This window comes from Monopterus albus, unplaced genomic scaffold (assembly GCF_001952655.1).
Source record: "Monopterus albus unplaced genomic scaffold, M_albus_1.0 scaffold63.1, whole genome shotgun sequence".
Taxonomy (NCBI): domain Eukaryota; kingdom Metazoa; phylum Chordata; class Actinopteri; order Synbranchiformes; family Synbranchidae; genus Monopterus; species Monopterus albus.
In genome coordinates, this window is record NW_018127943.1 from 1,854,842 (window position 1) to 1,877,027 (window position 22,186).

Sequence of the window (22,186 nt, forward strand, 5' to 3'; positions counted from 1 at the left end):
ACGTCCAGCAGCCCCCAGCAGTCGCTGACGGCCTCGCCACAGCCCCACACACCCAACCGGGCCGTCAGCCTGGGTAGCTCTGTGGGAAAGACCCTGTCAGCTGAGCGGCTGGAGAGGGGCGCAGTCATTCCACGCAGTGTCAGTAGTGATGGACGACCCATGGACTCCAAGAGGTTAGAACCTGTTGGCTTTTTAAATATGGATCAGTGCAGAACCACACTTTTATTAGCAGAAGGGAGGGAAAGGTTTCCAAAAGAGAGTACAAACGGGGAAGTATAGTTTTTGAAGGCTAGAACTCTCAGCAGCTGGTGAATCAACAAATTGCATACAACAGTGCCACTGGGTATGTAGCTGACTTTCAAGCAGAAAGTTACAAATATAACATTTTTTTTTTCTTTCATCCAAAGCATGTGGGAACTGGGGAGCCATCAGTGGGATTTCCTCTTAAGGAAAAGCTTAAGACATTTTGCTTCTTCAATGCTTTGCTTTGTTTATTTCATCTTCCTTTATTTCCCCCGTTTCCATTTGCCTGTAAATTCTCATGGTTCCTGTGTATGTGTGTTTGTGCATACACCAGAATGTCTCCGGGCAGTGAAAGCTACAGCCTGGCTTCCTCCCTGGCGTTGGGTCGCTCCCCTCACAATCGAAGCTCTCCCAGCAACCTGTCTTGTTCCAGTGACGCCTCTGGAAGCTCTGCTCACTGGAGACAGAAGTCCATGCCTGAACAGTAAGGAAGAAGGGAAGAGGGGGATGGTTTGTGCATAGGCTTAATTAAGAGCATTTGTATTCAAACTCTGATGTATCAAAACAAAATAAATTTCTCTCGGTCATAAAACATTTTATGCTTTTATTTCTTTCTTTGTTTTGTTGGTAAGTATTAACAAATAGAACATGTTTATTTCATGGTCAGCAGTTAGTCAGCTCTGTCATTGAACTGCCATTGATGCATTTCGTTGCCAGGGTATTTATCGGTTTTGCTTTTAGAGAGTGTAAAATATGTTCATTAACAACTGGACTCACCTCATGAGAATATTTAGTTGTTCTGTACATTTAAGAAGCTGATTTATTCCAACCTAGGGAGTCCAGTTAATTTATGGTATGTTTTTTCCATTATAGCAAAATTTGGCTTCAAATGTAATAATTTGATAGTTGCATCACTGTACGCCATTAGTGTAGGAGAGTGAGGTGCTTGCATTTGTGTCATTGTCTGATAATGCTTTTGACAGTGCCTCTTTTTTAAATCTTTCACCCACCACAGTTGATGGCAAAATGTATAATGTGCATTATGTTATTCTGTCTTTTCTAGCACTGCACTTTTAATGAGTGCAATAGCACATTTAGCTGATAGAAAAGCCAAAAGTATTCTTTCAGACTTTGTCCATGTGTGCTCATTCTCCAGGTTTGCAGGCAGCCGTCATTCTCCAATGTCTACAGAAAGACGAGAGGCCGATGGAGAGGGCAGGTCAGGTGGAAAGTCCACTTCCAACTGGTCAAGAATGGAGGAAGGAGGAGGAGCAGAACGAGGGTCAACAGGTGAAAAACTTAGAGAAAATAATACAGTTAATACAGTAAGAGAAAAGTGCATAAAATTTAAATTTGTGACAAGATTTTTATGTTTTCAACGTTATAAATGTCGGGTTTTGGTTGCCTGTGTACCCATATATGTTCTGGGAGGAATGTGCACTGTGGTTTTGAATAGCAAGGGGGCACAGGAGAGGGAAGAAATCATCCATGGTTATCCATATCGGTGTTTGTGTGCCTCCATGTCCCTGTGACACTTTCTTTTTTTGCAGCAGCTTCTTTCACTGCTGAGATACCAACTCTGACAGCATCCACACGGCCTCTAAACAGCACTTGTCTTCCCTTTATTTCCCCCATCTCTTCCTCCTACTCAGCCAGCTGTGAGTTATATTGCCTTCACAGAGAAGGTTTAAATGTCTCTGCAAACAGACGAAAAGGTGGGAAGATAATGAGACAAACAGAAAAAGGAAAGAGTTATTTAATGAAAGGGGTGAAAGGCAGGTGCTATAACAGTGATCTCGATTACTGTATTTGACTTTTTTTCTGTCACTTTACTCTGTCACTCTGTTTTTTAAGGAGAAGGAATGGGGAGTAACCGCTTTCTTTTCTGTTAACACAGCTAGCCCACCTCCTTTTTTATGCTTTTGCACATTGGCTTTCATTTAATTAGGGAGAGAACCGGGGAATTTTCTCCATCTTTCCAGCTCAGTCTCTGAAGGCCACAGAAACGACACACTCCTCTGATTCCCAGCAGGATGTTGCTTCAGTTGATTGTTGACCAGCCTACTTTCAGCCATGCCCTCAACCTGTTCCTGACTGCTACAGTCACAGCGAAAGGCCATAGTCTTTCATTTTGTGGTTGTTTATAGGACTTGGTCAGGGTGGAACAAAGCAAGCCGGGCCAGCTCAGGCTAAGTCAGCCAAGTGTCCGGCCCTACAACTCCACTCTGCTGTCTCTGTGGTTTCAGGTTCTGTCTGTCCCTCTTCCTCACAAAATCACCCTTTGACCTGCTAGTCTTCAGCAGTGATGATGTGGCTCTGCTTAGTTCAGAAATAACACAAGTCACGCAGAGGGCAGAACACTCACTTTTGCTCTTTTTGTCTCAAGTTCTGTCATACACAAACAAGACATTAACTTGGCTCTTAATGGAGCATGTACAGGGTTTGGCATTAGAGTAATTATTGCATCAAGTGTTTCTGCTGCGTTTACCACTTAACACATCATTTGCTCCATTTGTTTTGATATCCTGTGGCAGGTTTATGATTAATTCATGCATTGGGTGGTGAGATGCAGAAAATAGCTTTTCTCATGATATTGCTATAATTGCACATCAACCTTTAACTACCCTAAGAGTTTTTGTTTTGTTTTTTGTTTGTTTCATGTGTACTACGGGAGTGCACACCTTAATGCAAGGTGCTGGGAGATGTCAGACTTTTCATACCAAGACGTTTGATTAACCAGTCATATCTAACAAGTCCTCAAGAAACAACAATGTATTACACAGAAATGTGTAGTCATGTACAGTAAACTACTGCATGTGTGTGTGTGTGTGTGTGTGTATATATAGGCACTCAAGCAGAAATGCACATATGCAGTTCTATTCCATTAGTGCAGAGAGCTCTGGGCCACTGTGCAATGAAAACTATGCAGAATAATGAATATTCTAAGTGAGATACTGTGTGAGATGTTCACTGCATTGCAAGATTCACCCCGCCAGATGTTATGATGCCTCCTTTGGTCATTAGCTCCCTACTGTGTGTCTTGTTGCATAACAGCTAGTCAGTTACACAACAGACCCACTTATACCCAGAGTTTTGATTCAGGACACATGCATGCTTCATCTCATACAGCGCATCTTGCCCAGAACGAACAAAGTCAGCTGAGACTGTCTGGGGACAGATTTCTGTTTTGATGTTTGTTGGGTTTGTTGTTGATCTGGGTTTTTGTTCATGGACACAGCAGAGGCAGAATGAAAACACTATAAGTGTTATGATGCTCCTGGAAGCATGAGTGCTGTAGCAGCAAAATACACATAAATGAGCAGAGAGAGGAACGACTTCTCTGTGGAATCATCAACAAGTCAGCATTTTGCACCACAGGGTTTTTGCATGCCTAATGTGCATCACCAACCCCAGCTGTGTGTTGTGGTCTATCTACTGCAGAAGCCCCAGTCTCCAAATCTGGTCAAGGCTACTCAGGTGCTCCCCGCATCCAGAGGCAGGAGCAGGTCATCCACCTATCCCCGAAGAAGGGCAGCCAGGTCAGGCTTTAATCTTTACTCACAGTTTAAATCCCCTGAAGCTCATTCTTCCCAAAGTCTGGTGCACAGGTGACTTGTTTGTTTTTTGTTAAGGGCTTTTGAGTCTTTGCCGTCAGGGGGTTTAAAGTGCATTCTGTTATCATAGCTAATAGTATTGTAGTCAATATTACATGGATGTTTTCACTAACATGGGAACCTCCCTCGCACTTCCACTTTGTTTGTGCTTGCAGTCGGACGGCCCCTACTCTGGTCACTCCAGCAGTAACACACTATCCAGCACAGCTTCCAGTGGGGGGCACAGCGACAGTGATAAATGGTATGAACTGGGAGCTGGTGGAGGTTCCAGCGGTGATAAGGGAGACACAGAGCCCAATGGCTTGGGAGGAGGAGGCTATCTCCAGGGGGCGTCGGCCGACAGCGGCATTGACACCAGCTCTTACGGAGCCCCGCACCACGCTCACCCCCACTCTCATCATGGTAGCGCCACCTCCTTGATGGCTACCAGTGGAAGCAGAGAGAGCAGAGAACGGTCAGCATCTCCATGGCACAGTCCGACTGAGGGAGGCCGTAGGGTGCTCGAGAGGTCACCTGCTGCTGCCGAGTCCCCAGGCCCTCCAGGAGAAAGGAGCCTGGACGTGACAGGCCGGAGCCCACCTACTCACCTTCTTGTTAGAGACAGCAGCACCTACAGTCTGAGTGAAGCTGGATCACACTCGAGGTCTGTCCGTGTGCATTTGTAGTGATTTGTCTGTGTTGGTGTGAGAGAGGGAGCAGTTGTTACTGTGTCTGTGCAAAACATGAAGCTATGCTTTAAGGAAGTGAGTCCAAATCTGAAGATGGGAGCCCTTGTGGAGTCGCAAGATAAATTTGAGGTGTAATGATATGATTATCAAGTTAACACAGAAATATATAAAACATTTCTACTATGTTTATTATGTCCCACCTTTCTCAAAGCTGTGCTTTTTTCGAAAGTGCTCGATTCAAACAATCTGAGAACAGTCAACAAGGTTGTGAACCAGTGCTTTCAATGTACCTTGTGGAGTTGTTTTACAACCAAAAAATGTATTTAGTTTTGGTGTTTCTCACCAATATTGCGCAAATATAAAGTTACCCAATTTCTTGCTCAAACACTTCTTATTCATCATAAAGGTCACAAAGAGGCACGACTGAGCCCAAGGTTGATGTGATCAGCACTTGAGTCAGACGGCAAACACAGTCACTGTGTTGTTTTAAATAAATTTTCATTAGTCAAGACAATATTTCTTCTCCCAAGAAGAACCCTCATTAGACCCTCTCAACATCTCTTTCCTGGACGCCAAGTGTGGGAGTAATTTTAACTCCCTCTTATCTTTTCAAAGCTGAATTGGTGTGTAGAACAGAGAGAACTCCAGTGTACCACTCTTCGTGTTTGGGAAAGTCGTAATTCACCCATTCAGAGTTGCACTTCGTCAACTGGGCAGCTGTTGAGCTACAATTATGTTTTGTCAGAAGGGAATGAGGTTTCCAGGATTGTCTTGACTGCAGCTGATACTTTGTATAGTTTTTCATTTAGAACTCAATATTGCCTCCATGGAAATTCATAGATGATGAGAATGTTACATTAGATGTTTTATTAATGCTTGACCCAAGACCAAATTTGGTTTCTTAGGTGGTAAAAAAGTTTAGATCCTCCCCTCTGAACAATATTGAGATCATAAAAATCCCATCATTGCCTTATCATGTTATTTTGTTACATTGGCGCCTAAGCTGACTTGTGGGGCACTGCTCTGAATAACACCTCTATCTCTGCTCTGTTTCTCTCTCTCTGTCCCATCACCACCAGGCACTCGGGCCACAGCTCCCCCAGAGATGAGTCGTCATCATCATCTTCTGCCACATCTCCTTCATCCCAGTCCTCAGTGTCCCCAGGGCCTAAGAGCTTCTACCCCCGTCAGGGAGCCCAGTCAAAGTACCTGATTGGCTGGAGGAAGCCTGGCTCCACCATCAATTCTGTCGACTTTGGAGACACACGCAAGTAAGGACGGACCCACATACTTTAAATGTAGCTGCACGTCTCACAGATTGAAATGTATACAGTTTATGCTTATACAGTTTGTGCTAGAGATTAAGTTTTAAATGCTTTGCTCAAAGGGGTGATAGTTTCATATATATGTCATCTCAGAATTCAGTTTCTTCACAGCTGTGGTATGTGCACTTTATTGACATTTACCACAGAAGTTACATAAGAAGTCAATGATGGTGTCCTTTGTCACTGTTATAGTTTCGGACAATCTGAATCAGCTGAACTAAGGCCCCTGCTTGGTTTTGTGTCTGCTATTGTTAAAGTCAAGAGTTGTTCTTTTAAATCCAGGCTTTTCAAAACAGTGTCAGGTGCACATGGCCAAAATCAGCAGTCCCATTTAGCAAAAACTGCTTTTATAAACCTAGCAGTTCCTGCAATGAATAGACTAATGAATATGAGGACTTGTACAGTAGAATTCATAATTGCAAGTAGCCCTTATTTAATATTACATTTTATGAAGTTTATAATGGTGCATTTATGGTTGAGTCTGTGTCAGAGGGGATGATAGAACAGTTTGTAGTGTGATTTTATCACACTGCAAAATGCTCTTTGCTGCATCCTTATATTTATAATGTGGTGACACATATTGCTAGCAATGATGGTATTTATTGCAGGGCTGCTGTACAAGACTGCTTTTGATCCCATCACTTGTCCACCCACTGTGCTTCCCTATGGATGTCTTTTGGTAGTAATAATATGCACACTACTTGGATACCCCCTTGTGGCTGAAGAGCGTATTACAACAAAGGGCTAATAGTAACTGACTAAATTTATGAAAAGCTCTACTGCTGAAGCGGAGTGATCACGTATCTCTATCATCTCGCAGTATTATTCTAAGAATGTAGGGATAACACATTAACTATGCATTGGACAAAGCCTAACTCATGTCTTTTTGTGTCTGTGTTCACAGGAAGTCTCCAGGAGAGAGTGGAGTGGAGGTTGTTCCAACACCAGCACCCAGGCCCTCTCTTCGAGACATGCACTCCCCTCAACCTCATGCTAAATCTACTATGGAGGAAGATGTGAAGAGACACAGTGCCCCAGACAGCCCTCCAGCATCACGCAGACATAAGGAAAAGGTACTTCTGCAAGTAAAGTTTATGCTTATGTTTGTGAATCTTGTTGTTAAAACCTGTTCATAGAAGTATACACAACAACCAAATAATTCCTGGACATGAAACGACTACTAGCTGTGTTTGTACAGCTTTCAAATTTCAATTAATACCTGCTGGAAAGTTATTTAAAAACAACTTGGGAAAATACTGATTGCATTGATTCAAAATCAAGTCATGTTTTTGCATCTGATACAGATACGGCACTCTCTGAAGGTATTCACTGTCTCTTTCAAATAAACCTTTGTTATTAGGGAGGTTCATTTTAAACGTCAAGAGGCTTCTCCTTATCGGCTTCTCCTTGGCCTTTTTGTAAATTGCATAAACAAATAGAATAAAAATGGTAGTAATTTGAGATTTTCCCACACCCAAGCATTGATGCTCCTGGTCTCCATACGGGTGTTCACCCACATAATGCATGGTGTCAGATTCTGTGTTTTAGTAACCTTACAAAAGCACTTCCACTTCCTGTAATCTGATCACCTGTAACTCCTGCAGCATGGACAAAAATCTCCACCGAGCCAGCCTCTCACCCGCCGTCGATCGCTCCATCGTACCCTGTCAGATGAGAGCATCTATCGTGGCCAGAGGCTTCCGTCTTTGACTGACTCAGTAATTGAGCCGACACTTGGCGCTGATGTTCTCTTCAGCTGCTCCACCCTCCCACGCTCACCCACCACCCGTGGCGTGCCTCTTCGACGGCCCTCCTATAAGCTGGGTGTCAAACTCCATGGTAAGACTTTAGAGAAAGCCTGTCAGCGTCTTACCCATAGAGTTAGAAATACATTTGAGATGGAAAAACTAAATCATTAAGTAAATATTGTATACAAAAAATGGATATGGTTGAAATGTACCTGAGACTACATGGTTTGCTTACAGGTAGTACGCCTCATAATATTTCTGTACTGTTCTGGATCTTACATTTTACTAGGATCTGCACTTTAATTGTAATAACTAGAGGAAAAGATGGTTTTAAGTTCTTTGTCTATTTGTAAAACACATTATTTTGTAATTCTTTGTTATGTGGGTATTTTTATATATGGAATGAAATTGGTGCAGGAGGTATATACCGTCACAGGAACATGTGTGGTTTGTTGATTAAAAATAACTTGAATAAACTGAAAGGATATGAGACAGTTCTGATTTGGCTGAAGCTCCACATGTGTATCTGCTGCCCCCTTCTGACCAGAAATGGTGATAATAATAATAGAAACATTATAGAATATGAACATTCTGTTCTTTCTACACCTTAATTTCTGTTTCTAGGTGATCTTTCTGCATCTGACACATCACTGGTGGATTTAGTGGAGCGTCACCGTGGACCCCTCCCTCAGGAGCTGATGCCCCTCCCGTCCACAGACAGGGACAGTCCTCTAGAGTGGACACACCTGGTGGATGTGGCCAGTACCTTTGAAACCGAGAGAAACACACACTACAGTACTGCCAATTATTAATAACTGCACATGTCTGTCTTTGAGTGTAGTTTGTCTCCTTTGCACAAACACAAGTTCACAATAAAGCACTTGATTTTAATTTCAAGAAATTCAGTATGGCCATGAAATAGTTAATTGAATTGAGGGCTATTCCTGTGATAACACTTGTTATTATAATGTAGACTTTTGCCATTCTAGCGTCTTATAATGTAGACTTTTGCCATTCTAGCTTCTGTATGTTACACAATTAATCGACTTTTGTTTTCAGTTAGAGGCTCCTGTGGGCATTTTTTTAAATTAATTCTGCATCTGCCCATAACTGCTGCTTTGTTCTCCATGTTGTAACATGGTCATGTTTTCTTAGTCCATTTTTATCTTCTTCCAGTCCAGAGAAGTTATGTGTTTGGGGAACCAAACCACCGAAGCAGCGGGGCCTCCAGTCCCCAACAGCCTCACATAGATCTGCAGCCTGCTCCACTGTCTCGGCCTTCTTCTAGGTAACATCATACGCTATTAAGACTTAATGACTTGACCTGCCCTCTCACAAGAAATACTCCAGAAACATTAAGTGGCCTGAAAACTGCAGGTTGTTCATTTTGCTGCCAACTAGAGATGGTAAATGTGAGCCTGCTGCAGACTAACCTGTGAAGCTAATTGTGGTTAGTTACCTCTTAGACAGTTTAAACTCTCTAATGCTCAGTGGGTTATGAACAGGGTTTGTTTCTTTCCTTTCCACAGTGAGGGTCACATAGGGCTGGAGAGGAAGGTGACTAAACTGGAGGCCATGGTGAAGATGCTCCAGGAGGACTTAAAGAAGGTGGGACAGAACACACAAACATATTTGCATACATGTATATACAGTACATATGTACCTCACACAGGTGTGCACGGAGTTCCAGTTAATTTCACAGCAGTGTGCGAGAGCATTTGTGTGCATGTATACCGTACCATGTTTTACTACTCTGTGTTGTGTTTCAGGATTATTGTGTGTTTTTTATTCAGTTGCCAGCAGGAGTGAAAAAGGAAGCCACTGGTTGATTTGCATAAAGTGGAACAGGGAACAGGGGTGTTAATAAATAATTTATTAGTTGAGTGTCACCACTGGGGTTTTGGCTCCCATCTGCTGCTGCTTGTTAACTGTTGAGTCAGGATTCATTGCAATCACAAAAAGATTTGTTTTTCTTCAAATCACCTGGAAGAAGGAAAACTTAGCCCTTTGGAATAATTTAACTAATGGATTCAAATGGTTCCCCTCCCTTTGTACAGACTCTTCCAGTTTGTCTCCACCTTTCATAAAATGGCTAAATGTAGCATCACTGATTGCATTCATGCACCCAACTAGGGATTTACAGTAAGTCCGTTGTGCTTTTGGTGGGTTTACACTGTCAACTGATGCAGTCTACCCACAACACCCTTAAATTCTGTCTAGCTGGGACTCGTGGTAACAATGAAACGGATTGATACCAGTAAAACATTCATTCTAAGGCATTTTCCCAACTGCTTTAAAAAGGGTTTAATTAATTTTACTCAAGTTTCTTCCATCTTCACAGGAGCGTGAAGAAAAGGTCCGTCTTCAGGGTCAGATCAAGAGGCTCTGGGAGGATAACCAGAGACTGCAGGAGGAATCCCAGACCTCTGCTGCCAAGCTCAAGAAGTTCACAGAGTGGGTCTTTAACACCATCGACATGAACTAACTCCCACTTGCACATCTGAACTCAGACACCCACGCACACATACATCGGCACACAGTCTGGAAGGAGAGGCAGCAGGCGTCGACACTGACAAGAAACTGCACAAGAAAAATGGAGACTTGTTAGGTTCATTTGACCTGATCCTGAACCTTTACATCATCTTCCTTTGGCTTCATACATCAGGGGCTGTTGTTTCCAAATGGTCTCTGTCTCCACAGACCCTCTATTAAACCTCTCAGGACGAGACTCAAGAAAAATGGGTGTCATTTCACAGATTTTGGAGGACTGACTTCTGCTTTCCTGTGGGACCATGAGGGTGTTGCTGAATCATCTTGCTCTGCCAAAATCATCTTCAAAGAATTGCTAACAGAGAAGGATCTTCTCCTGTCTCTTTCTGAAGGGGCTGACTTTGCCTCACCAGTCATGCCAGAGGTGAACATAAACAATCTCCTCTTCCCCCTGACATTTTCTCTCAGTGGATGTGCTGCTGTTTTTAGTACAATCTACAGTAGATACCTGCCCTTTTCCCCTTGTTCCTTTTTAATACCTTTGCCTGGCTTCTCTGAAACGTGACATAAGTCTCTTGCCCCAAATTGAACCCGCCACAGCAGAGAGTAGCAGGAAATCTCTGATTTGCCAGGCAAAGTCAGACAGGTTCGCAACAAACGTGCCAGCCCAACCACTCGGTGTTCGCTGCAACACAAACACACACAAAGTCGATCTAAAGCCACATGACCACTGGACAAAGGTGGGCTTTTTATTCTTGTCACATGCAAATGGAGAGTAAATAAGCTAGTGGCTGTGTTTACGTTCCTCAAAGCTGAAACCTCTGAACAGCCAGTGTGGCTGTATTTATGTCAGCCAGCAACAGACAGAAACCTGGATTTGTACAGTTACATTTTTCTTTATTTTATTTTTCTTCTTTTTCTCCAATGTGTCACAAAGATCTGGATTATGGCACCCTATTTGTTTGAACAGCACAATCCAGTGTCTGACAGAGGAGTACATTTAGAAGCCATTGACAAGTGGAGCCATAAAGCAAGACTGATATCCAGAGTGTTATGGTCCATCTTAAATTATGTCTTAAAAGCAATAGGAAGTCAGGACTCCTGTCTTTTTCCCGCACAAATGGACTGTTTGCTTTGTTTGATGTTGGAAAAGATGAGGGTTACACTTGTAGGACAGCGTTTCCTGCTGCACGAGAGCCTCTCTGTCTTTTTCCACTGAACTCCATGCTTTGGGAAAAAGAAAAGAGAAGATGCTATTTCTCCCACTTTCAGGAATACAGAAAGCCCACTGATAATAAATGACAGATCTTTTTGGGAGGGAAAAGTTGAGGGTTTTTTTCCCCCCAGGTTAATTTATTTCCTTGTATTATAATTCCAATAAATAAGTTGTTCTATTCGTACAGTACAACTGACATCAGTGTTTAGTTCCTCGAGAGAAAAGTCTCTAGCTATATTATTTAAATGGCTTAGTTTCTTAATTCTGGCTATAGCCCGACTATATGCTTTTTATTTTGTATTGTTGTATTTTGTGGTGCCCAAGCCTGCCGTCGTATTGCTTACAGTGCCCTCTAGTGATGACCAGTGGAAATGTCATGATTACTAAATGTGCTGCCAGTCACTGTACTTTTCCAACGCCTCTGCAGCAATCAGTCAGACATCGGCTGGGAGGCCACATAAACACACAGGACAGGAAGAATAATCAGGAGCCAGGCCTGAGAGACAATCACAGGTTGATTTTTGATAAAGGGAGCGGATTTTAGGTGTACTTGTATTGGTTGTGTGTGTGTGTGTGTGTGTGTGTGTATTGTCAGTGCATAACTTCAAACATCTAGTTTTCCTCAGGTGCAGTATTTGTTAAAACAATGAGGATCTTTTGAGAAAGTAATTAGAAAAAATTACTTGGATTAAAATACCATGACAAGAGGGAGCCACAGAACATACTGTACCGGTGGCAGTGTGCGTTGTCATTGTGTGAATGTACATCGGTCTATCCAGCTGTGCCTACACTCACTCACTTTGGTCATTTACTCCCAGACAGAGCAGGGATGTGCCTTTGAAACAGCACCTGGTGAACAGATAAAATAAAAAAAAGGCTGCTCTTCTTCATCCTGAAAAACAAACACCTGGTAACACACTCACTTACTCTCACACACTCACTTTATTATTTTTTAATGAAGTTCATCCTCACAGTTGTAGACTGGACCTCATAAATGTTTGTCTGGGGAATCTGCTGCGAGGCTTCAGCCCTCCTCTTGTTCTGATAAATATTTTTATTGAACACAATTAGAACAAGCAGCAAGAGTGTGAGAAGTGTATGGAAATGCGTTTGGGTGTGTGCGTCTTTGCAGTCACTTACATGCAGCATATCATTTGGACCAGATGGCCCCTGTGATAAGAGAGTAATAGAAACAAATGTTTCTCCAAATCACAAAGCTGGCTACAACTCAAGCTGCTAGGGTGTCAGACACGACTACAGGAGTGCTGGGGTTATTTCACGTCACTAATGTGAGCGTGCACATTGAAACCGTTGTTCACAATAGTGGTGTGAGCCTTACTGCCCTGTCTTTTACTATCAAATAAACTCCTCCTTCTGGAATCCCTTAAAATAAAATTAGCATCTTTTAAAAGCCCTGCAGCTGATAGCACAAAACAGCACATGGTCTGAATGTAAAGAGAATATAAACAAATGGCTAACATGCCCGCTCTGCAGGGAGACACGTGGACTCTAGGTTCTGTTTTAAGAATCTTGTGTGAGTCTGCGTGGATGGTGAAGATACCAGTGAACAGTCGAGTATTTGTTTGGTGAGAAGATTTGATTGAACAGTTAAACAAGTTGGCCAGTTGTTAAAGCCATGCAATAATGTGAAGCCTTGAAAATCGTCGCAACAGATGAGTCATCTAGGTAGAAATGTTCCCTAGTTAGAGTTTTGACTGTAAATTGTTTGCCATGAACACTGGTTTCCCATCCAGGACTATTTTGTTGCTTAAATGATGACTAATAGGTAATGTTTTGTATTTTATTGTATATGGAAAGTGCTCTAGTTTTTTGTATTTCAACTGAAGTATGGCCAAATGACAAACTGTGCAGTGCAGATGTTTTGCTCGCATCTTTAAAAGTGTGCATCAAGTTGGATGTTAGATACAGTTGTCAACCTTATACAAAGACATAGACACACATTTACACAAAATTGAGTTCCTTTTTTTCCTGCCTGAGTTATTTTACGATACATATAGTTTGGTTTTCTTGTTTTTCAGAAGGATATGGAAAATGTGAAAGTGCACATGTTCAGATGTTCATTTTGTAATATCTTCTTTTCGAGATCCTTTGCACAATGTTTTATATAAGGGGTTGCATTGTGAACTGGGTGAACTGATCCATTCCTGTGCAATATTGTGTAGACGTTGCTCTGTAGGTTTCCTGCCGGTGCGGTTCCTGACAAACAAAGGAAGGTGCTTGACTTTATTCACTTAAAAGAAAAAAAAAGCCTCCTTTTCTTTAGGCGCCACTGATCAGAAAAGCAGACGGGATGTTGTTTGTACTACAGGGATGCTAGTTTTCAATCAAGTCAGGGACTGCATCAGGGAAGGAAGGTTTCGCACAGATCAATCACAGCGAACGCTGATCCATTTTGTTTCCTTCTGATGGATCAGACAGTAATATGATCAGCTCTGACTGAAACTAAAGCACACAATTTCAAGAGGACCAGAAGTTTTGCAGAATTAAAAATACTGTTTACATCTCAGATCCATTGTCTTTGTAAAATGTAAAACTATGAAAAAGACATTTGCAGTGATCACAGTATTAAAGTTTATGAAATAAATAAGTGCTGTATTGATTTGTGGTGCTGTCTGTGTCTCTGCACTCTAATCTCTTGCTTACTTAAACATACATTGTCAAAAGTATTCACTCACCCATCCAAATCATTGAATTCGGGTGTTCCAATCACTTCCATGGTTACAGGTGTATATAATCAAGCACTGAGGCATGCAGACCACTTCTACAAACATTGGTGAAAAAATAGGTCGCTCTCAGGAGCTCAGTGAACTCCAGCATGGTACTGTGTTAGGATGCCACCTGTGCAATAAGTCCAGTCATGAAATTTACTCACCACTAAATATTCCACAGTCAACTGTTAGTGGTATTATAACAAAGTGGAAGCGATTGGGAACAGCAACTCAGCCACAAAGTGGTAGGCCATGTAAAATCACAGAGCGGGGTCAGCGGATGCTGAGACGCATAGTGCACAGAGGTGGCCAACTTTCTGCAGAGTCACTAGCTACAGACCTCCAAACTTCATGTGACCTTCAGATTAGCTCAAGAACAGTGTGTAGAGAGCTTCATGGAATGGGGTTCCATGGTCAAGCAGCTGCATCCAAGCCTTACATCACCAAGTGTAATGCAAAGCATCGGATGCAGTGGTGTAAAGCACGTCGCCACTGGACTCTAGAGCAGTGGAGACGTGTTCACTGGAGTGACGAATCACGCTTCTCTGGCAATCCGATGGGCGAGTCTGGGTTTGGCGGTTGCCGGGAGAACAGTACTTGTCTGACTGCATTGTGCCAAATGTACAGTTTGGTGGAGGGGGGATTATGATATGGGGTTGTTTTTCAGGAGCTGGGCTTGGCCCCTTAGTTCCAGTTAAAGGAACTCTTAATGCCTCAGCATACCAAGACATTTCGGACAATTTCATGCTCCCAACTTTGTAGGAACAGTTGGGGGATGGCCCCTTCCTGTTCCAACATTGCTGCACACTAGTGCACAAAGCAAGGTCCATAAAGACATGGATGAGTGAGTTTGGTGTGGAAGAACTTGACTGGCCTGCACAGAGTCCTGACCTCAATCCGATAGAACACCTTTGGGATGAATTAGACCAGAGACTGTGATCCAGGCCTTCTCGTCCAACATCAGTGTCTGACCTCAGAAATGCTCTTCTGGAAGAATGGTCAAAAATTCCCATTAACATACTCCTAAACCTTGTGGACAGCCTTCCCAGAAGAGTTGAAGCTGTTATAGCTACAAAGGGTGGGCCAACATCATATTAAACCCTATGGATTAAGAATCTGTTGTTAGTCAAGTTCACGTGCATGTGAAGGCAGACGAAAGAATACTTTTGACAATATAGTGTATTTTGTCAAAATGTCCACATGGTCGCTCATAGTTAAGTCAGAGGGGAAGTGTTTTCACATTACTCTCCTGCAGAGCTTCTGTCTGATTGTATCTTGCAGTGTGCGGCTAGATAGTGAGCAGAGGGCCTGGGATTTGGACTGTGGCAGCCTCAGGCTCCTGTTGTTCTCTTATCCCACTGATTCACCTGATTGCACTTTAATTGCTCTCAAAGCCAGAACCACAGACCACTTCACCTACCAGCTACTTATCACACAGCACTGCTGAAAGAGATGATTGGAGATGATAGAAACACAATTTAACACTTTTCTTACTGGATGACACAACATAATAATTCAACCTTTAAAGACTGCACAACAAACAGTACTGTTTGATTTTGATGTCATAAATATTTAATCTGTGTGAGTATGAATTACCTTCCTTGGACAATATAACTGGTAGCCACTGCAGAAAATCCCTGACAAAGCACTTTCAAAAGTGAAAAGATGCTACTGGCTTTATTTAAACTAGTATAAAATCAAGCCACTGTGATACTAATTAAGCTTAAGTGAAAGTCCGGTAAGGAAGATCTCTTCCCTCGCATTCTGCTTGACCACAGTGGATTGACGTGGGCTGTTAATTTTAGATCACTTTCTGTCAGTCATCTGCTTTCCCACGCTGTCAAATGTCCGTCCACCTTCTACCCTGATGTCACTTTATCTGACCAATGATCTTTCTGCCTGCCTTTCTCTCACCCTGTACCTTTCTGCAGGTATCCTTGGCTCTGTAGCTGTATGTTCCTGATGAGCAGTCACTGGCCATATCAACCTGCCCAGTGTGTGTTTGTTGTTTTGTTTGCTGTGTCTTATTGTTTTGCTTTTCTTTCCTCTATCAGAATTAGAATCGAGATGTTTGAGTATACAAGGAATTCATCTCCGGCACAGAGGCTCTCATTGTGTTTTAAACAAAAGAATAATGCAGTCAAAGGTAGGGGAAGCATGGGGAGAAGGAGGAGACACAGTATGCATAAACATTATTTACATATATATATGCACATTACGAGCCATCAGCCGGGTGCATGTAGCGGTGCTATTTACAATTATTGCACTGTGGTGGTTGCCGAGTCCTGTTGCTTCAGCCTTAGTTAACTGTTAACCAGAGTGACCCCCATGGGGGGAAGAAACTATTATTTCTATCCATTTGATCTCTTGTCATTGAATTTAAGTGTAAAAGTGGGCAAGGCTTGATAAAAGCAATGAAAATCCAAGATGAAATTTATTGAAACAAGATTTTTGTTGACAAAACAGTGGTTTCCCCAAAGCCAAATTTGCCCAGTTGTCATTGAAACAGATTATTCTGAGCACTTCAAGGGCTTCATCCACAGTGGCTGAAAATCTGAGATGGAAATGTATTTACAGCTTTAGAAATGGATTCTTTTTTTTTTAAGTTTCATTTTTAAAAGCTTAAGACTTAGATTCTACTGTTTATATACCTGAGTATGTAATTACACATAACAAATCTCTGCTGAGGTTTCCATAGATGAAATGCTTTGACTCTCCAAATAAAATTTGGCTTCCTTTGGTGTTCAAATGCTTTCTGAAATGTATTTGTTATAAGAATCACATCAGACTAACCTTCGTACACTGTGTACTGCAGCTGAGAGAACCTTCCGCAGGCCTCTGCTTGCTGTGCACTGACCTGTGCTTGTTTCAGTCTGTCCACCTGCAGCGACGTTTGAGGTCAACGCAGCAGTCACTGCAGGTCAGTACAGAGGAGGAGAGGTGTAATGCAGAGGAGACCACATGTTACTCATCTGTGGTGGATAAAGCGGGGGCTGAATCACCTGGGGTTCCTTTTGAGGATTTGCTGCTAAGAAATTGAAATCTGGTTGGGGAAAGCTTTTGTGTTTCTAAGAGTTTATTAGCAAAGAGCTACATATGAACTCTCGGGTTTAAAATTAGACCATCAGTATTTAAGAAATCAAGTTTAAAAACAACTAGACAAATGCATTTCCTGAATACCTGCAGAAAAGGGAGTGCCTCGACGGGGTTCCAGCAGACCAACCACCCAATCATCAAGAAGGACCGAGCGCAGTGGGTGTGGCTACAAGTGGTTTAAATCTTGAGAGCAGCTGGTTGTTCAGTCTACATCTTGTAGAAAGATCAGTTAATGGATTGTGTATAGATTTTGGTACTGATGCATGTCATAATTTAGATACAGAAATGTCAAAATATTATTCACCACTGAGTGCTGCCCCTTTGTGGCCAAAGTGCACAGCTAGGCTGCTGAGCACGTACAAAGACAAATCCCCTGAGTTAGGGACTTTTTTGAATAACTTTCAAACACATAATATCAGCATTATTCCAAATGCCAGCAAATGTTTTCATGGTCACGCAGTCATATTGTAAGGGTCACTCTATCATTGGAATATTGCATTTACGGCATTATGAGGAAACTGAGTCACCCCCTGACGGAGGTCTGCGCTCTCTGAGTGCTGTCTAGTTTATATATGCATTTAGAACCTTGATGCCTGATGCTCCCACACACTCCGGCAGCTCACACAACGCCTTCGTGTCTCTGTGTGGCTCTCAGCTCTTATCAAGCACTTAAAGAGGAGCGACAGTAAAAATAGAGGTGTTTTGTTCTCCAAAGGCAGAGCTTTGTTGTTTGCTGTCACTGGAGATGAGAACACCCCATGCTTTTAAGGCGATCTACGGGTTTACACAATACCTGTCAGTCTGTGATGGGTTTGTGTAGTCAGCAGGCTGTCGCAGTGACACACATACAGACATGTGTTTGACATCTCCACTATTTCTATTTTTGATCTCGGTTTTTTTACATGATGTGAAGCATCATGAGAAGCTCTAATTAGTCCATTAACAAAGATGCAGAGTGCCTCATGGAAAATGGTTTACAAACCTGATACAGAAATCGGCTCAAATACTTTGTGTAAGTGTGCACCTGCCATAAAAATGCTTTCATTTTGTAGAAAATATTAGTGAGATGAGGGATTAAAGCTCCAAAGCTCATGTTACTCACCTCTTAATTTGCAGACAGTAGTTCACCCACCTGATATGCAAACTCCCTCCACCCACCCAACCTCCCCTACTGTAGATTTAGCTCAAGAGCTTTGGCTTGTACCCAAAAGATCTAAATTGGAGATAAAAGCAACTAAAATGAGATTCTTTTGCAGGGTGTCTGGACCAATCCCCTGGGCTGCACTTTTGCATTGACAGGATCCAGTTAAGGGGTTGGCGATCTGAATAGGATGCCCCCGGGATGCCTGTGCACAACCAAGTGGAAGGATTTCCTGTGGGCAGGCCCAGAACACATTGAGGAATTATGTATCCCATCTGGTGTGGAAATGCCAGATCCCCAGTGAGGAGCTGGTGGGGAAGCACATCTGGGCTATTTTGATGGCCCCATTACTGTACCACCCCAAGAAAACTGATGGATGGTGTTTTATCAAACTGGTGACGATGCTGAGCTCCCATTTGCATTATTAGTAAGTGTCTCCAGGTCTTCATCGAGGCAGAAATAACATAGACAAACACTACAGAACAGACGCCACATAGACAAGAAGACATCAATATCATGCAGAATTATCAAAATAGCATGAAAATAAAATTAGCGCAGCCCCCTCAGTGAGGACAGTGTGAGATTATTATAAAAATCGATTATAATCTATATTTACATTTAAACCAGAACATATTAGAGCATCAAATTTAAAAAATTGGTTTCTCTTTGTAACAGTATTTTTTTAGACAGTCCCACTGACGGTTTGTTCAGTAGCTTCTATTTCGTGCACCCTCAGTAGACTAACACCACATTAGTGTACTTATATTAAATGTTAGAATATTATTATTCATTACTTCTGCTGTATTAATGGAGACTTGGTTGAATACAGATAATGCGCTACATTGAATTATATCATGCATAACTAATGCTCTTGCGGAGGGTGCTATCAGACAGACGTTCCCACTCCACTCAGCTACTTTAATTGATTTTTGTGAAGTTTAGTGTGAGAATTAGGAAGAGTTCAGCTAATGTTTATAGATGTGCAAGTGTGTGTGTGTGTGCTGTGAAAGTAAACCCTGTACTATCCTTTTGATCATCATTTATTATTTATTCATATGTTACTTGTTTATTAATAATCTTTTCTTTGAATTCACTTGTCCTTCAGTCTCATATATGTCATGTGTTTTCTATAACACTACCTGGAAGCAGCAGGTGAGCGTCTCGGATTGCAGGAAAACATTTTCTTCCTATGAAAGTAATACTAGCCAATAAGAACAGGCTTTTTTGTTCTCTGGTTTGCTGTACACGTACATGACTTGTGACGTCTTTCTCGTGTGTTACAATTGTAGCACCCTTTAACAACCAGTAAGACTTGTCTTTTCATTATAGGCAGTTCTCCATGACGGTGTTAATACATGTTAAGAGGCATGTAGCAGCAAAACAGCACCAAATGTGGGGCAACCCCACCCAACCACTTACCAGCAAGCACACGCACACACACACACACACACACACACACACACACAACATGCTCACTAACTCACACACCCCAGTGGGATCTTCTCTTCCTGTTCACTCAATAATTCAGTTGGGCCAGAGTGGAGGCTGTAGTTTCCATCCACGGGATGATGATGATGAGGAGGATGATGGTGATGTGTGTGTGTATGAATGTCAATCTATCAGGCCCAAGCGGTCCATTAGTATCACTGTTGTTTTTGACGACAGTTAGCTGGTAAGTGCATGTATTGATTTGTGAGCATATTGATGTCCATTTTCCCATTTGCACAGATGAAAGTGAGAAAGCGAAAAACGAGAAAAACAACTGTCTTCTGAAGTGTGATGTCACTTCACTGTCTGTCCCAGTAATGTTCTATTGAATTAGGCCAGCAAATATTTTTAGTTTCCACCACCAGCACTGTGAACATGCAGCCTGAATCAATGTTAATAAACTGTGTGCTGACACGCTCACTGTGAGATCTGATCACAGGCACCAACACACACAAGTAAATAGAGTGGGAGTGTATAACTGCCCCTGACTACAGTAAGCACCCAGTTTCCTGCCTTAGTCCATCATTACATCAGATGCTTTGATGTGTCTGTGCCTCGGCCAAAAGATTCCATCAGCTGAGAGTTTATCTGCTGGGCCCTTGGCGTCCTGCTTTAAAGCTGCTAAACCTGCATGTGTGGAAGACAAGAAACTAGGGGAGATTAGAGAAAGACAAAAAAGGAAGAAGGGTGAATGTGTGCAAGATTTGAAGAGCAAAGAAAAGGACGGTTTAATGCAGAATAGTGAACAGTCAGTGGGTATCGTAATGTTTGTGGGTGTATTTGTTTCAGCAATGTGAAAGTGTGGTGCAGCATGGAGGCTGAGAGGGGTTTTTCTATCCAGTTATCTCAGGATAACAGGTTGAGTTTGTTGTTATCTCAACAAAACCTCCCTTCTTTTTGTTGCACTAAATGAAAGACTAACTAATTTTCAGAAAAACATCTTTGCCATCCTGAAATAATCAACTTTTGAATCCATTCATGCTTTACTTTGCAGCTATGTATAATTAAATCTTTTTTAGGTTAAAATAATCACTGGGTGACAGAAAAGCTTGCGAACAAGTTAAGGTGGAGCCCTAGAGCAAAGTGGTGGAGAAATAGAACAAAAATGCTCTTAAAAAAATTTCCTACAGTGAAACTACATTATTTAATACATCATCAGGGACTACCTGCAATGCCTTCATGGACCACCTTTGGGCCACAGACCACTGGTTGAAAACCCACGCTGGAAATGCGAAACTATAACTCAGTGTTTATTTCTTCACTGAATCAGCTCAAAGGTAAAATGTTCACAGGTGTTATGTTGTTTATGGTTGGGGTTATAATGGTTGATGCTGTAAATGTTCAAGGTTGCTTCACATTTATACAACTGCACAAACACTGCTGAAAATAAAAACACAACACAGGATGACAATACAAGGCCACCGAACTGACACACGGCTATGAAAAGTTTCATGTTCAACAGATACAGTTCATGTTTTAATTTGAGATCCATTTTCTGTACTTCTGAATACAAAAAAACTCTAAAAATGTGCTTGTGTAAATGTACTTTTCAAATACTTGGGAATACTTGTCTTACTGGAAGCATAGTGGTGACATACAGTAGTTCATCTGCAGCACACTGTCCACACATTGTCCATGTATTTATGAACAACATGAAAGGCAGATTGTGTAGTGTGTACAGTTGTTAAATATAGCTTTTGTTATATAGTTAATAGACAAATGTGTGGTAGGATTTTGAGCCATAACCTTAACCAGCTCCACTATTCAGGTAAACCCACGTTGGCATAGTTACAAGGTTGCATGTTGCTTTCAGGCTTTCTCATTTGATGAACTGCAAATTCGATTGGGAATTTGTACCAATAGGATGCGATATCAACCAGGGCACTTATTACCTGAACCTCTGGCCCTGTGCTACAAGAACAAAGACACACACTCTCTAACCAGGACTGACTGTATGTTAGTGGGAGAGAGAGCAGCAGCTGCTTCTGATCCCACAGCTCTCTCTCTCTCTCTCTCTCTCTCTCTGTGTCTGTGTGTGCGCAGCGCTTTGGTGGCTCGGTGAGACCACTCACTGGCTTCGGAGCTCCAAGCGTGAGAGAAGCCGGCGCCGAGGTAAGGAGGAGGAATGAAGGGGGTTAAAGGAGATGGGATGAGCTGATGAATGGAGATAGAGAGGGCAGCCTTAAAATGCTTAAAGGAAGAGTGAATTTCTGTTGCTCTGTGCGCTTTAACGTGCCCCGTAATGCGATGGTAATCAGTGATGGACCGGGGTGCTGGCTGGGTGTTGTGACAGCACTGTGTATTTCGGAGGTGTGTGCGTGTTTGTGCGCACCAGAGAGAGAGAGAGAGATGATGTTGTTACTCCATCTAACATTTATTAGAAGTGTTAAGTACGGTAGGCTCTATCTAGCCTACCCATATGCGTGTT

At 42.2% G+C, this 22,186-nt stretch overlaps 2 protein-coding genes across 2 annotated transcripts in view; both read left to right on the plus strand.

Moving 5' to 3' along the window:
• The window catches only part of sipa1l1 (signal-induced proliferation-associated 1 like 1), a 70,549-nt gene extending 56,977 nt beyond the window's left edge, over positions 1-13,572 (plus strand). Inside the window, 12 exon segments of the mRNA XM_020604087.1 lie at positions 1-173; positions 578-727; positions 1,400-1,533; positions 3,685-3,782; positions 4,013-4,500; positions 5,605-5,796; positions 6,755-6,923; positions 7,455-7,689; positions 8,223-8,393; positions 8,775-8,886; positions 9,128-9,206; positions 9,940-13,572. The exon segment at positions 1-173 is cut by the window's left edge and continues 17 nt beyond it. Coding sequence (XP_020459743.1) covers positions 1-173; positions 578-727; positions 1,400-1,533; positions 3,685-3,782; positions 4,013-4,500; positions 5,605-5,796; positions 6,755-6,923; positions 7,455-7,689; positions 8,223-8,393; positions 8,775-8,886; positions 9,128-9,206; positions 9,940-10,083 — 2,145 coding nt within the window. The 3' untranslated portion in view covers positions 10,084-13,572.
• Positions 13,573-21,795: 8,223 nt separating this feature from the next.
• LOC109962356 (regulator of G-protein signaling 6-like) overlaps positions 21,796-22,186 on the plus strand; it is a 71,953-nt gene continuing 71,562 nt past the window's right edge. The window contains exon 1 of the mRNA XM_020604024.1: positions 21,796-21,870. The gene's annotated coding sequence lies outside the window, so the exon portion shown is untranslated. The remainder of the gene's footprint in view (positions 21,871-22,186) is intronic.